This window comes from Euphorbia lathyris, chromosome 4, assembly GCF_963576675.1.
Source record: "Euphorbia lathyris chromosome 4, ddEupLath1.1, whole genome shotgun sequence".
NCBI lineage: Eukaryota > Viridiplantae > Streptophyta > Magnoliopsida > Malpighiales > Euphorbiaceae > Euphorbia > Euphorbia lathyris.
This window is the reverse complement of record NC_088913.1, coordinates 78,153,899-78,170,526: the sequence shown is the minus strand read 5'-3', so window position 1 is coordinate 78,170,526 and position 16,628 is coordinate 78,153,899. Positions and strand designations below refer to the sequence as shown.

General features: G+C 33.0%; 1 protein-coding gene and 1 pseudogene across 1 annotated transcript; both read right to left on the bottom strand.

Moving 5' to 3' along the window:
* Nucleotides 1-1,646: 1,646 nt before the first annotated feature.
* On the bottom strand, nucleotides 1,647-5,432 carry LOC136227257 (anthranilate synthase alpha subunit 1, chloroplastic-like; annotated as a pseudogene).
* A 7,892-nt stretch (nucleotides 5,433-13,324) lies between these two features.
* Nucleotides 13,325-15,887, bottom strand: LOC136226947 (anthranilate synthase alpha subunit 1, chloroplastic-like). Its single transcript, XM_066015654.1, has 8 exons — nucleotides 15,769-15,887; nucleotides 15,017-15,132; nucleotides 14,683-14,929; nucleotides 14,519-14,575; nucleotides 14,234-14,386; nucleotides 14,052-14,132; nucleotides 13,877-13,963; nucleotides 13,325-13,745 (listed from the first exon to the last, which is right to left on the bottom strand). Exons 2-8 carry the CDS (start codon nucleotides 15,103-15,105, stop codon nucleotides 13,410-13,412), a joined length of 1,050 nt encoding a protein of 349 aa, XP_065871726.1. The 5' UTR covers nucleotides 15,106-15,132; nucleotides 15,769-15,887; the 3' UTR covers nucleotides 13,325-13,409.
* Nucleotides 15,888-16,628: the final 741 nt, after the last annotated feature.

The window sequence follows — 16,628 nt, the reverse complement described above, 5'->3', positions numbered from 1 at the left end:
TTTGTTCAAGAAGAAAACAAAAAGAATGATACCCTCCTTCATATTTTTCTTTCCTTTATTTTGTTATTTTTCTAAGTTTCACCACAATATAAAATTAATGATTCCTCCTTTCATTATTTTTTAGGCAACCGTTAATAAAGTTAGAATTTTGTACAAAATTTACTAAACATCATTTTTTCGGTAAATTTTTTAATGAAGAAGGCGAATGAACAATGAGGAAAACCTCTAGCGTTTTCAAGGTTGTAAAAAATATTGAGTACTAGTCGAGCGGACAGGGTCCTCGAGGATTAATCGGGGACTTGTAGGGGATTAATCGGATTTGTATTTTTATATTTTTTATTTATTAATCAAAAAATTGTTATATAGTTTCACTTAAAATATGTATTATACTATCTAAAAATAATAATATAAAATTATTTAATATAGAAAAACATATATATTTGTAATATATATATCTTTAAAAATTATCAAATATCAACATTTCAACAACAATATCATTGAAACAACTCAAAACTTAATTACAATAATGAAACAATAAGTTCATAATAAAAAAATCTTTTGTTCATGGTTGCTTAGGCGGTCTCGACGATGTTGAGGAGGCCTAAGCAGAGTCCAAGCGGCTAAAAATTGTTTAGGGGCCACAAAAACTCCTAGAGGGGCTAATTGGAGAAAATCGAAGAGGATTCTTGATTTCGAGCGACTAGAGTAATCTTTTTAGCTTCTAATTCTGCTTAAAATGATACGGGTTTAATTTGCCTGAACTCTCAATTGTTTTGACATGTGAGTTTAGAAAGTTAATCATATCACTTTAATTAAGTCAGAGGGTTAATGATATACTCTATAAGATTTTTCCGGCTCAATAATTTCTAAATCTATCACTATCTTCAATGAATGTTCAGATTAAGGATGACAACCAGCCGGATACATGCTGACAGTGTCAATGTGTCAAACCCTTACCCATTTATTTTTTCATTATTTGCACTTGTGCCATTACCCCAGCGGATATACTTCATGAATTCCATTAACGTCCCATCTAAATCGTGGGTACGCATAGGTACCCTTACCGGTTAATAACAATACATAAAATAAAAAATACTGCAAATTTAATAAAGAATAAATTTAATAAACCCTGGATAAATAATTCATTTACAAATTTAACAAATATTACAAACTCTAAATTCTAAATCACTCCAATTATCAACAAATTAAAATACACTATAATTAAATAGTTAAATATATGGCGGAATCGGGATATCTGGAGTATTCCCATTCCCGTAACGAGTAATTTTATTGATAACATACTCGTCTCATACCCTTTTATACAGGGTACATTTAATCTCATTGGTGTCGGATACTTCCATGTATTGCATATACAGTACTCGTTTCCATCCTTAATTCGCATCAATAGTTTCATAAAGGACCGGATTTTATGCCTTTCAAATAAGCCATCTTCGGTTAAGTGTAGAGTATTCAGATGAATTTTGTTTGCTTTAAGCTATACTTGTTTAAGTTTACTTGTGCCTTTCAAATAGGCGTTCATCTTCCCTTTAAGCTATACTTGTTTAATTTTACTGTTTAGCTAAGCAAACTCTAAAATTCCTTGCTATATATATAACCATGCATAAAAACATCAACTGTATGATATATACCCAAAATTGGACATAAAGGAGAAGAATTAATATTCTCATTGGGTTCTACAAAAAAGACCAAAAATTCCAGCATTTTATAGTTCTAAGTTTCAGAAATAGAGAGAAAAGCAGCCTCGGCTAAGTCAATAGCACGTGCAAGGCCAGCGGCTTTGTTCTGGCACTCCCGGTGCTCATCATCCGGATCACTATCAGCTACAATGCCTCCACCAGCTTGGAGATGGGCCACCCATTCCCGACGTTGCTTGTTAATATCTTCATACGAATACATGGTGTCAAATAAAGTTGCAGTAGAAAATACCATAGTCCGTAGAGACAAGGCAATATCCATGTCTCCTCAAAATGACACACCGCCAAAACCGCCACTATAGGGACCTCGCCTTGTCACTTCAAGCTGATCTATGAGCTCCATAGCTCTGACCTGTTGCACAATGTCAAAAAGGAAGGAAACATTGTTGGTTATATCAAATGGAATTGTTAAAGAGCATGTTAATATATGCTATGTGTAGCATTAACGAGTCATGTAGACAAAGAAATAAAAAGCTAACAAACCTTGGGAGCTCCGCTAACAGTCCCAACAGGCAGAGCAGCACGTAACACATCCCAACAGGAAAGGTCATCCTTGAGCTCTCCGGTGACCTACATAAAGGATTGAATAGGAATGTTTACAAGGATAGTTTTCAACTTTATTTTCATTAGTAACGTATGCACTTTTTGAAATTCTTACCGTTGAGCTCAGGTGCATGACATGGGAATACCTTTCAACATTCATAAGTTTTTCAACTGTCACAAAGCCAAGCTTGGCTACCTGCAACATATGTATAATATACAGACACCGAGATATAAAAATAAAACACCATAACAGTATCATTTGTAAGCGAAGTGAAATGGAGAATATCAACCATGTACCTTTCCAACGTCATTTCTGCCCAAATCAACAAGCATGATATGCTCTGCACACTGCTTCGGATCATTTCTAAGTTTTGACTCAAACAACTCATCTTCTGCATCTGTCCTTCCTCTTCTCATTGTTCCAGCCAAGGGCCGATTAATTATTTTGTTCTATTTAGTCAATATGCAGAAAAGATATCAACATGCTAGGATTTTTAGAAAACTAAACTGAACAATAGATAAGATTAATTGGTAAAGATTATTAAACTTCCACAAATATTATTATACATCCTAATATTTTACCTTTTTAACACGAGTAAGAATCTCATGGCTTGAGGCAACTAAAATACACCCTCTTGCCTGTAAGAGAACATAAATTTTTTTATTGCTTGAACAAGCAAAACAATGAACACACAATATATAGCACTAAAATAATTAATATATAGCTTTGACAAGAAAAAACATACTTGGAAATATGTCATATAAGGGCTTGGATTTACAACTCGTAAAGCCCTGTAGACTTCAAATGGGTCCGCAAACGTTCTCCGTTCAAAACGTTGACTCAAAACTAATTGGAATATGTCACCTGCAGCTATGTGCTCTTTAGCTTTGGAAACCAGTTTCAAGTAATCTTCCCTTGCCACATTGGAATTTGTCAAAGCGGGACCAAAATGGCGAGTCTCCAATTGTATAAGTCCAGTAGATATTGTTGGACTAAAATTTGAACATTGAAGGAAAATATGTCATATGAGGTGAGATGTAAAAAGAATAAGGAAACATAAATGTATAACAATAACTTACGAGTCAAAGTATTGCAGTCTTGCTACCAATTTTTTTAATCGGTGAAGACCATCAGAGTATGCATCTTCAACTGATTTGTATCTATCCATCCTTACCCAATGGATCAGGTGGACTTTCTGAGAATTACAAATACAATTTCATTGAAAATAAAAAGTTATTTTTATATTGTCAACTCATAAAATAAAATTTTACAAATATAATTTCATAAACAATTTTTTATGTCAACAAAAATTTTGAGGCATAACTCAAATTGAAGTGATTAAGATTTGTATCTCTGAAATTATAAGACTCAAAGGATAAAGCATTCAAGATAAATTCTGATTAAGTAGATTATTCTAAATGTTGAATATGAGTTCTCTTGATTTCCGTTTTTCCAGTAGTATGTGATGGTTGAGTTAAAATTTTAAACGTTGTGAGAATGAAGCCACTTAGATATAATCATAAGAGACATCGTGATAGCCATTTATGAACATACAAGTTAGAACGTGACTGCTCATGAATTAGCTCTAGGAACATCTCATAATTGAAATTTTAGGAGGCTCCAAATATAATCATAAGCCCCTTAAACAATTTTTGAGGCATAATTCAAACTGGAATGATTAAGATTTGTATCTCTGAAATAAGACTCAAACAAGTACTCCTTTATCATAATATTTAGAAGTGCAGAATATCATTTTCTCTTTTCAATCATATAAATCTAGCTTTGGAGAAATGATAAAAACAAAGTATGCTCAATTATCCTATAACAATACCTTCTCTACATGGTCAAGTACAACCACATCCTCATACAAGCCAAGGTGTATGTCTGGCAGGTTTCTGTCATCTTTAGGAGCCCTTGAAAATGGAAGCTTTTGTTTCTCTACATATAGCACCGTATCATATGAGAAATATCCTACCCAGCCACCTGATCATGAAATATTATTATAAAAACTCTATAAGCTTTTTGTTCTCTATAAGATATGTTCAACGTGCATAAACAAGCTTGATTGTAAGGGATGAGTGAGTATATGAACTTATCTAAAATTGATGAGTGAGTAAATGGCTAAACTTTTGCTGATTTTCGTACAATGTTAAGAGTTCAAAATTGATGAGTGAGTATATGAACTTATCTAAAATTTTATGTGGTTCATTTTATCTTTGCAAGTAGCTTTAAGTAACTCGTAAAATTTGGCAATGACGTTGATTTTTTTTTTTTTGGATAAACTCAAAAATGCCCCTAATTTCAAAAATAATTTTATCCTAATATGAAATGTTACCATTTTATTCTTAACCATTACAAGTTGGGTTAATTTGAGAATAATTTATTAAATTATGTATTGGTGGTTATAAATTTTGTCATCCTCATTTTATAAGTATGTCATTTTATCACTTTTAGGTAAGATATTTATAAATTTAAAAAATATATATGTACAAAAAACTAAAGAATCTTAATGTGTTCCATACGAATTGAAAAAAAAATGAAATGTTTTGTCGAATTTAAAAATATTAATTTTCAGTTCTATTATGAAATTACAAAAATAATCAATAAATTAAAACAAATTAAAAATAAATAGTTCATTTTCGTACAATGATAATCTTCATTTTGATATAAAGCGGGTAAGTAGTGCCGATTGAGCTACCTTAGAATGAGATTAGGGACATTTTACTAGGATATTGCTGGATGTTGATATGGCGAGTAAATTACAGCCACGGGTTGGGATTGAAAGAGATGGCAAGAAACTGTGGATTCAGGTATACGAAGATTTGCCAAAATTTTATAAACAATGTTCGGCTATAGGACACGTTGCGTATCAATGCAAAAAAATCTCTGATAATAATGTTTCAAATCAAAATTATACAGCCATAGTTTCTATTACGTCAAAATTTAAACGCTTAATTGTGTACCATAAACATTCCACAGTTCAATCTAAACCGGAATCAGATACTTTTGATGGACAATCTAATACTCCTAGGAATAATTCAGGAGAACTGGACAATATTAAAATTTCAAAAAACGTTCATGATCAAAGTAATGATGACATTTCTATATTTGGTATTCTTAAAAATATTAATGTTGCCCTTAAATAGTGTGTACCTCAGTGAGTCCAAGACCATATTTCAGGAGAATACGTTGTTGTGGGATAAATTAATAGCTCTTCATCATCTGATTTGGAGGTTGAAGCTGGGGTGGGAAGTTGTATTAAAACAATAACCAATTGGTTACCACCAATCTTTGAAGCACAGATACGTGAACAACCTAACTTATCACGTTTCTGATACATATCCGATACGAAAATGCCCAAAAACTGTTGGGATATGTTTCGAGGCTGTTTCCGTAATATCAAAAAGTTGCACACGTAATATCAAGATCATCGATCGTTATTTCAAGGTATTAAAGAGCAGGAATATGCAAAGGATTATGTTATCTATATATGCAGAAAAATTAAAATCTCAGGTAAACCAAAAGACATAGATTTAGAGAGCAGTTACAGATTCACTAATCGTATAAAAAAAAAGAGTGAAACAGAGTATCTTTATTCACTTCAGATAACCAAAGGACAGGGTGAATCAATGCCAAAAACTCCTAATTAATATAAAAAATGACTCTTAAATTTTTAATATTTATAAATGTGCCCTTATATTTTTAATATTTAAACATTTCCCCCATGTTTCCGTGTCTTGTGTTTTATAGAAATGATGTTTCCCGTATCCGTGTCAGATACCGTATCTGTATCCGTGTCCGGGCAACATAGATAAACGTTATAATGTTAATGTCTTTCGTCCGGCCGTGAGTATTGTTTTTACGGACTCGCCACTAAAAGCTGACATTTTATCCCCAAATAGATTTGATCTTTTATCCAACATGGATGGGAGTGCAAACAATGAACTTATTATTTCAAAGTTATTACCTTCCAAATCAGAATCTTGTTTTCAGAATTCAAAGCAATGGGTAGATGAACATCTGAACGTCTCGGTTCTTTTTTCGGATTTAAATCATCGGTCAATTGAGATTAACGCCTCTGAATCAATACTCCCTAAAAGAGAGCGTAGCAAAAAAGGAAGATATTATCCATTATTGTTTTTATTGGAATTTTCGGGGTTTGAATAACCCTCATACACAGCCAGCTCTTAGCCTTTATTGTTCGCAAAATAAACCTGATTTCGTTTGTATTGTTGAGCCAATGGTTCAGTTCGAAAGTATTCCGACTAGACTTTGGAGTAGTTTGGGGTTGAAGTTGATTTCCTAGAATGTTAGAAACTTTCCCTCTTTGTGGTTATTGGCAAGAATCTCTCATCAAGTCACCATTATCCGTGAGCATGAGCAGCATATCACAGTGGATTATAGTGTGTCGGGTTCTATGCAGCGTCTGACCTTCATCTATGGCAGTAATTTAATTTCTCATCGTTTATCTCTTTGGTCAAATTTTATTGGCCTATGTGATTCATCTCAAGGGAGTTGGTTAATTCTAAGAGTTTTTAATGCAATCGTCGGATCACATGAGAAGATGGGTGCCTTACCTGTTAGTTCGTCTTATGTTGATTTTTGGTCATTCATTGACATGTGCAATTTTTTTTTATGTCATAACAGTTGGTGCAAAATACACTTGTTGTAATGGTAGGCTGGGTTCTACAAGGTTTGAGTGTGGTTTGGATCAATCAATGGTCTCGGCAAGTTTTATGGATTTTTGGGGTTCGATTTCTTGTGTTGCGCTTCCGCGGTATCTATCGGATCACAAGCCTCTTCAGTTTTCATGTTCTTGTGGTGATCCTTAGGTTTCTCTCTTCTAGTTCCTTTCTATGCCAAAAATTTTGTACTTTACGTCCCATTCTTAGAAATTGGAATCATAGTGTTTTCGGGTTGCTTGATGAGAATATTCATATTGCAAGTGAGAAATTAGTTACGGTCCAATATCAGCTTGAAAAAGTGGGATTCCTAGCAGATCTTCATGAGCAAGAGCTTTTAGCTCATGCTAGCCTCGACTTATAGCTTCAGAGGAAAGAATTTTTCTATTAAGAGCGGAGCAATGTTAAATGGTTAAAAAAAGATGGGGATCGGAACACGTCTTTCTTCCACCAAGTTGCTGCTATTAAAAAATTATGGGCTAGAATTGATGTTATGGAAATTAATGGAGAAATTACGAACTCAATAGAAGTTGTCTCTTCACATGTGGTGAATTATTTCTCTCAATTTTTTATTAGTCGTAGCACTTTGGTGGAATTAGGAGTAGTTGCGGATGATATATCCGAGTTTGTCACAACAGAAGACAATGTTGATTTGGCAAGATATCCTTTAAATGAGGAAATTCGGTTTTCAGTTTTTAGTATGGATAAAGACAATGCATAATGGTTTCACAAGGATTTTTTCCAAACTTTTTGGGACATTGTTGGTTATGATGTCTGTAATATGGTTAAAAGTTTGTTTAACAATGGTCATATTCTTCCTGGTATGAATTCTAATCTCATGGTTTTAATTCCTAAAGTCGAGGGTTCCAGTCGAGTAGATCAGTATCGACCAATTGTTATGAGTAATTTTAGTTTTAGAATTATTTCTAAAATTCTCACAGACAAACTTGCAATTATTTCTTCTCGCATTGTTTCTAAAAACCAGTTCGAGTTCATAAAAAATTGTAGTGTCCACCACTATATTTCTGCAGCTTCAGAAGGGGTTAATTCTTTGGACAAGTGTTGTTTTTATGGTAATATGGATTTGAAAATTGACATTTGAAAGGCATTTGATACACTGGATTGGAATTTTTTGCTTACAGTCTTAGGGGCTTTCGGTTTTACATTGAAGTTTAAACACTGGATCCTGAATATCCTTTCTTCTTCTCGAGTCTCGATTCTTATTGAGGGCCGTTCTCGGGGCTATTTTACTTGCTCATGTGGGGTTTGTCAAGGATCCTCTATCTCCTATTTTATTTGGTCTTGCATAGGATTTCTTCAGTCACTGGATTGCTAAATTATAAGCAAGTGGAGAGTTTGATAATATGGTGTTTTCCTGTGGGGTTTATTTTCCTTCACATTTGTTATACGCAGATGATATATTTCTCTTTTGGCAAAGCTGTCGTCCGGAATATGCGCACTATTAAAAAAATTGATTTTTATTGTCTTCTTTCGGGGCAGATTGTCAATCGGGGAAAGTCGGCTGTGTATTTTAGGACACATATACTTCAACCCAACGTGTTGTTGCTTTCTTCGCGAATTTAATTGGCATTCTCGGCTGCAGGGGTTGCCTTTCTCTTATCTTGGTGTCCCACTTTTTCATCGGATCTCCTAGGCATTATCATTTATAGCCTCTTACGGGTAGGTTCCTGGCTAATTTTAGTAAATGGAAAGGAACTTCACTTTCATTTGCTGGTCGGTTAACTTTGATCAAGTCGGGGATGACTGGGGCTTTCATTCATTCCTTCATTATTTATAAGTGGCCAGTGGGGCTTTTGAAAAGGTTGAATAATTATAGTAGGATTTTTTTTATGGACTGGCTATATTGACACAAGGAAGTTTGTTATTGTTCCGTGGAAAGTCTGTTGTAATCCAATTAAGAATGGCAGAAAACAATTTCTCTAGTTTAAGGCTCTTCTTGGCAATATGGCATGGGAATTACTTATTGAGAACTCTTTAGTTTCAATTCTTTTAAAACGGCGATTTCTTCTGCATTTTGGGCTCCCAAATGGTGCAATTTCTAATTCTTCAATTTGGCCATCAATTCGAGAGGTCTACTATATTCTTAGGGATCAATCATACTGGTGGATTAGAAACAATTCAAAGCTGAATTTCTGGAGTGAATTATGGATTAAGACCCTTAGTGGGAGAACAATTAAATTTTCCCCTTAATATCCAATGTGCCCGGTTTAATAGCATTAAGGAATTTCTCGATGGAGATTCATCGATAAATCTGCAGCAACTTCCACAAGTTTTACAGCAGCATATTATGGAGATTAGGCATGGCGGTGATGATGAAGACTTCTGCGCCTAGACAGGTTCTTCTTCAGGTATATTTATTGTCAAGGATTTCTATTTTTATTGGGTAATAATGCATTAAAGGTTCAATGGTGTAAGTTTATTTGGTCTGAAGCCATTCCTCCTTCTCATTCCATCGTTTGTTGGAGGGCTTTATTGGGTTACATGCCCATGCATGACCAATTGTAGAAGTGTGGCATGCCTACTGTTTCCGGTTGTATTTTATGCAAATTGGCCTTGGAATCAACTGAACATATTCTGGTTCACTGTTTTTTTTCTCACGTTGCTTGGAGAGGGTTGGGCTCTCTTTTTGGTAAACATATTGTATTGATAGATTCTCTAATTACTCTTATCTTCAAGAGTTTAAATCATATAGCTTCAGTTCTCTAGTGGGTTTGTTATGGTCAGTTGGAGTTGTTAGTTTAATTTGGATTCTGTGGCACACTAGAAATATTTCTATTTTTTAGAATGAAACACCACCAATTCATATAGGAACTTATACCATTGGTGTGATGAATTCAGTTTGATAGACTGTTTCATGTTAGTTTTTATTATGTTAAATAGGATCCAGTTGGTTGATTATTGGCTTATGCTCTATTGATTATAGTTTTAGTGTATCTACACTTCTATATTGATTATTCTGACTTCATATTTCATATCTATTTCTATCTTTTATGCTATATGGATATGGTCATGTTTTATGCTCTAATGATTAATTTATTTGTTGATTTAAAACATGCCCATGAGTTAGAAATTACCCTTTGGTTTCTTTATACTAACACTAGTGGAAAAGTGGTCATTAGTAACGTGTTTTTAATGTCATCAGCAAGGCGTTTTACGCGTCACCAATTTTGGCATCACAATTGCTCAGCCACATGCATCAAACGCTACCACGATTATAGAAGTAAATAGCCTGTTGGTTTATTTATTCTAATTTCATATGTGTTGTTTAAAAGCTACACGATTATAAAAGTAAATAGCTAAATTTTTTGCTGATTTTAATTCAATGATAAGAGTTCAAATTAATGAGTGAGTATATGAATTTATTTAAAATTTTATAGGGTTAATTTTATCTTTGCCCAGTAGCTTTACCTAACTTTTTGCTCAGAAGCTCAATTAGTAGTAAAGGAATATACTCCAAATGAAGGTATATATTATAGATTCTTTAATTTTGTGGAAAAGTAAAAACAACAGAGGCTAAATTTAGAGTAAGTAAGTTATGAAATATAATAGCTAGTGTATTTGTTAATTTCTATTTGTTTTTTCAAAATTTGCTTAAATGACATACATTTCATTTTTTCAAAGTCTGTATGCCGGAGTTAAGGAGATTTATAATGTCATTTTAAGCAAGTTTAAGAGGCTAATCAATTTTCTTAGTCAAGGTAATGACAATAAAATAAATAATTATATTATTTATTTGGTACAGCAAATTTATCAATTATTAATTGATTTTTTAGATAAAAATAGATTTTTTAAAACAAACACATGAATTAATCGAATTTGCAAGGTTTTTTTTTTTTTTTAAGAATCATTTCTTAATAGTGTAAAATAGTCTCCCGGGCATTAATGACCCAGATTAGTTAACTAACTATTCAAGCTTCGATCGGTCAAATTTCGGTCAAGGCTTGATTCGAGTGGGCTCAGCTCCATACATTAACGAACTAGGTCCAAGTCTCATTAACTTTGACTCGAAAGTGCGCTTACAGGCTCGATTAATTTCTTAGCTACTATATATAATTTTTTTATTTTCTTTAATTCAAATGAACTAATCAATGAACACGAGCAAAAAAAAGGAGTAATTAGTCCTCGAATGGGAATGGAAATGACATAATCTCATTTCCAATGTTTGGGTTACTAATTTTAACCATCTAATAAGAATTGATTCCAATAAATCATAGAATCAACCATTCCCATTTCGACTGTTTGGTCCAAGAGGCTCTGTTACCATGTCATGGAACCAATTGATTAAAAGCTCGAGCAGATAATCCAGACCCAATCATATATCTTATATTAATCTCTAACACACTCCCACACGTAAATACCCCCTAGGCTTGCAGTGTGCACAACACAGGTTCATCCGGCCATGCGTTTTTAATTGCACAAATTAATGAGGTTGTCGGGATTTAAACCCTCAACTGTTTTATCCTAGAGGCTCTTATACCATGTCATGGAATCGTTTGAACTAAAAGCTCGATATCATAGTTAAGGCTCAATCATATATCTTATATCTGGGTTGTGGCTAGGTGTAGTAGGCCTAAAGGCATACAAATGATATTGAGGCTCTTCTTCGTTAATTGATGTTGTAGTGAATAAATTGTATCTGGGTTTGATATTCTTGCGGTTACAGTCGGATTTATGAAATTCACGTGAATTCTGACATTTGATTTTGTAATTTTGCTTTGTTCAACAAGAAAACAAAAAGAATGATACCTCCTTCATATTTTTCTTTCCTTTTTTTTTTTTTGTTATTTTTCTAAGTTTCACCACAATATAAAATTAATGATTCCTCCTTTCATTATTTTTTAGGCAACCGTTAATAAAGTTAGAATTTTGTACAAAATTTACTAAACATCATTTTTTCGGTAAATTTTTTAATGAAGAAGGCGAATGAACAATGAGGAAAACCTCTAGCGTTTTCAAGGTTGTAAAAAATATTGAGTACTAGTCGAGCGGACAGGGTCCTCGAGGATTAATCGGGGACTTGTAGGGGATTAATCGGATTTGTATTTTTATATTTTTTATTTATTAATCAAAAAATTGTTATATAGTTTCACTTAAAATATGTATTATACTATCTAAAAATAATAATATAAAATTATTTAATATAGAAAAACATATATATTTGTAATATATATCTTTAAAAATTATCAAATATCAACATTTCAACAACAATATCATTGAAACAACTCAAAACTTAATTACAATAATGAAACAATAAGTTCATAATAAAAAAATCTTTTGTTCATGGTTGCTTAGGCGGTCTCGACGATGTTGAGGAGGCCTAAGCAGAGTCCAAGCGGCTAAAAATTGTTTAGGGACCACAAAAACTCCTAGAGGGGCTAATTGGAGAAAATCGAAGAGGATTTTTGATTTCGAGCGACTAGAGTAATCTTTTTAGCTTCTAATTGTGCTTAAAATGATACGGGTTTAATTTGCCTGAACTCTCAATTGTTTTGACATGTGAGTTTAGAAAGTTAATCATATCACTTTAATTAAGTCAGAGGGTTAATGATATACTCTATAAGATTTTTCCGGCTCAATAATTTCTAAATCTATCACTATCTTCAATGAATGTTCAGATTAAGGATGACAACCAGCCGGATACATGCTGACAGTGTCAATGTGTCAAACCCTTACCCATTTATTTTTTCATTATTTGCACTTGTGCCATTACCCCAGCGGATATACTTCATGAATTCCATTCCCGTCCCATCTAAATCGTGGGTACGCATAGGTACCCTTACGGGTTAATAACAATACATAAAATAAAAAATACTGCAAATTTAATAAAGAATAAATTTAATAAACCCTAGATAAATAATTCATTTACAAATTTAACAAATATTACAAACTCTAAATTCTAAATCACTCCAATTATCAACAAATTAAAATACACTATAATTAAATAGTTAAATATATGGCGGAATCGGGATATCTGGAGTATTCCCATTCCCGTAACGAGTAATTTTATTGATAACATACTCGTCTCATACCCTTTTATACAGGGTACATTTAATCTCATTGGTGTCGGATACTTCCATGTATTGCATATACAGTACTCGTTTCCATCCTTAATTCGCATCAATAGTTTCATAAAGGACCGGATTTTATGCCTTTCAAATAAGCCATCTTCGGTTAAGTGTAGAGTATTCAGATGAATTTTGTTTGCTTTAAGCTATACTTGTTTAAGTTTACTTGTGCCTTTCAAATAGGCGTTCATCTTCCCTTTAAGCTATACTTGTTTAATTTTACTGTTTAGCTAAGCAAACTCTAAAATTCCTTGCTATATATATAACCATGCATAAAAACATCAACTGTATGATATATACCCAAAATTGGACATAAAGGAGAAGAATTAATATTCTCATTGGGTTCTACAAAAAAGACCAAAAATTCCAGCATTTTATAGTTCTAAGTTTCAGAAATAGAGAGAAAAGCAGCCTCGGCTAAGTCAATAGCACGTGCAAGGCCAGCGGCTTTGTTCTGGCACTCCCGGTGCTCATCATCCGGATCACTATCAGCTACAATGCCTCCACCAGCTTGGAGATGGGCCACCCATTCCCGACGTTGCTTGTTAATATCTTCATACGAATACATGGTGTCAAATAAAGTTGCAGTAGAAAATACCATAGTCCGTAGAGACAAGGCAATATCCATGTCTCCTGAAAATGACACACCGCCAAAACCGCCACTATAGGGACCTCGCCTTGTCACTTCAAGCTGATCTATGAGCTCCATAGCTCTGACCTGTTGCACAATGTCAAAAAGGAAGGAAACATTGTTGGTTATATCAAATGGAATTGTTAAAGAGCATGTTAATATATGCTATGTGTAGCATTAACGAGTCATGTAGACAAAGAAATAAAAAGCTAACAAACCTTGGGAGCTCCGCTAACAGTCCCAACAGGCAGAGCAGCACGTAACACATCCCAACAGGAAAGGTCATCCTTGAGCTCTCCGGTGACCTACATAAAGGATTGAATAGGAATGTTTACAAGGATAGTTTTCAACTTTATTTTCATTAGTAACGTATGCACTTTTTGAAATTCTTACCGTTGAGCTCAGGTGCATGACATGGGAATACCTTTCAACATTCATAAGTTTTTCAACTGTCACAAAGCCAAGCTTGGCTACCTGCAACATATGTATAATATACAGACACCGAGATATAAAAATAAAACACCATAACAGTATCATTTGTAAGCGAAGTGAAATGGAGAATATCAACCATGTACCTTTCCAACGTCATTTCTGCCCAAATCAACAAGCATGATATGCTCTGCACACTGCTTCGGATCATTTCTAAGTTTTGACTCAAACAACTCATCTTCTGCATCTGTCCTTCCTCTTCTCATTGTTCCAGCCAAGGGCCGATTAATTATTTTGTTCTATTTAGTCAATATGCAGAAAAGATATCAACATGCTAGGATTTTTAGAAAACTAAACTGAACAATAGATAAGATTAATTGGTAAAGATTATTAAACTTCCACAAATATTATTATACATCCTAATATTTTACCTTTTTAACACGAGTAAGAATCTCAGGGCTTGAGGCAACTAAAATACACCCTCTTGCCTGTAAGAGAACATAAATTTTTTTATTGCTTGAACAAGCAAAACAATGAACACACAATATATAGCACTAAAATAATTAATATATAGCTTTGACAAGAAAAAACATACTTGGAAATATGTCATATAAGGGCTTGGATTTACAACTCGTAAAGCCCTGTAGACTTCAAATGGGTCCGCAAACGTTCTCCGTTCAAAACGTTGACTCAAAACTAATTGGAATATGTCACCTGCAGCTATGTGCTCTTTAGCTTTGGAAACCAGTTTCAAGTAATCTTCCCTTGCCACATTGGAATTTGTCAAAGCGGGACCAAAATGGCGAGTCTCCAATTGTATAAGTCCAGTAGATATTGTTGGACTAAAATTTGAACATTGAAGGAAAATATGTCATATGAGGTGAGATGTAAAAAGAATAAGGAAACATAAATGTATAACAATAACTTACGAGTCAAAGTATTGCAGTCTTGCTACCAATTTTTTTAATCGGTGAAGACCATCAGAGTATGCATCTTCAACTGATTTGTATCTATCCATCCTTACCCAATGGATCAGGTGGACTTTCTGAGAATTACAAATACAATTTCATTGAAAATAAAAAGTTATTTTTATATTGTCAACTCATAAAATAAAATTTTACAAAGATAATTTCATAAACAATTTTTTATGTCAACAAAAATTTTGAGGCATAACTCAAATTGAAGTGATTAAGATTTGTATCTCTGAAATTATAAGACTCAAAGGATAAAGCATTCAAGATAAATTCTGATTAAGTAGATTATTCTAAATGTTGAATATGAGTTCTCTTGATTTCCGTTTTTCCAGTAGTATGTGATGGTTGAGTTAAAATTTTAAACGTTGTGAGAATGAAGCCACTTAGATATAATCATAAGAGACATCGTGATAGCCATTTATGAACATACAAGTTAGAACGTGACTGCTCATGAATTAGCTCTAGGAACATCTCATAATTGAAATTTTAGGAGGCTCCAAATATAATCATAAGCCCCTTAAACAATTTTTGAGGCATAATTCAAACTGGAATGATTAAGATTTGTATCTCTGAAATAAGACTCAAACAAGTACTCCTTTATCATAATATTTAGAAGTGCAGAATATCATTTTCTCTTTTCAATCATATAAATCTAGCTTTGGAGAAATGATAAAAACAAAGTATGCTCAATTATCCTATAACAATACCTTCTCTACATGGTCAAGTACAACCACATCCTCATACAAGCCAAGGTGTATGTCTGGCAGGTTTCTGTCATCTTTAGGAGCCCTTGAAAATGGAAGCTTTTGTTTCTCTACATATCGCACCGTATCATATGAGAAATATCCTACCCAGCCACCTGATCATGAAATATTATTATAAAAACTCTATAAGCTTTTTGTTCTCTATAAGATATGTTCAACGTGCATAAACAAGCTTGATTGTAAGGGATGAGTGAGTATATGAACTTATCTAAAATTGATGAGTGAGTAAATGGCTAAACTTTTGCTGATTTTCGTACAATGTTAAGAGTTCAAAATTGATGAGTGAGTATATGAACTTATCTAAAATTTTATGTGGTTCATTTTATCTTTGCAAGTAGCTTTAAGTAACTCGTAAAATTTGGCAATGACGTTGATTTTTTTTTTTTTTGGATAAACTCAAAAATGCCCCTAATTTCAAAAATAATTTTATCCTAATATGAAATGTTACCATTTTATTCTTAACCATTACAAGTTGGGTTAATTTGAGAATAATTTATTAAATTATGTATTGGTGGTTATAAATTTTGTCATCCTCATTTTATAAGTATGTCATTTTATCACTTTTAGGTAAGATATTTATAAATTTAAAAAATATATATGTACAAAAAACTAAAGAATCTTAATGTGTTCCATACGAATTGAAAAAAAAATGAAATGTTTTGTCGAATTTAAAAATATTAATTTTCAGTTCTATTATGAAATTACAAAAATAATCAATAAATTAAAACAAATTAAAAATAAATAGTTCATTTTCGTACAATGATAATCTTCATTTTGATATAAAGCGGGTAAGTAGTGCCGAT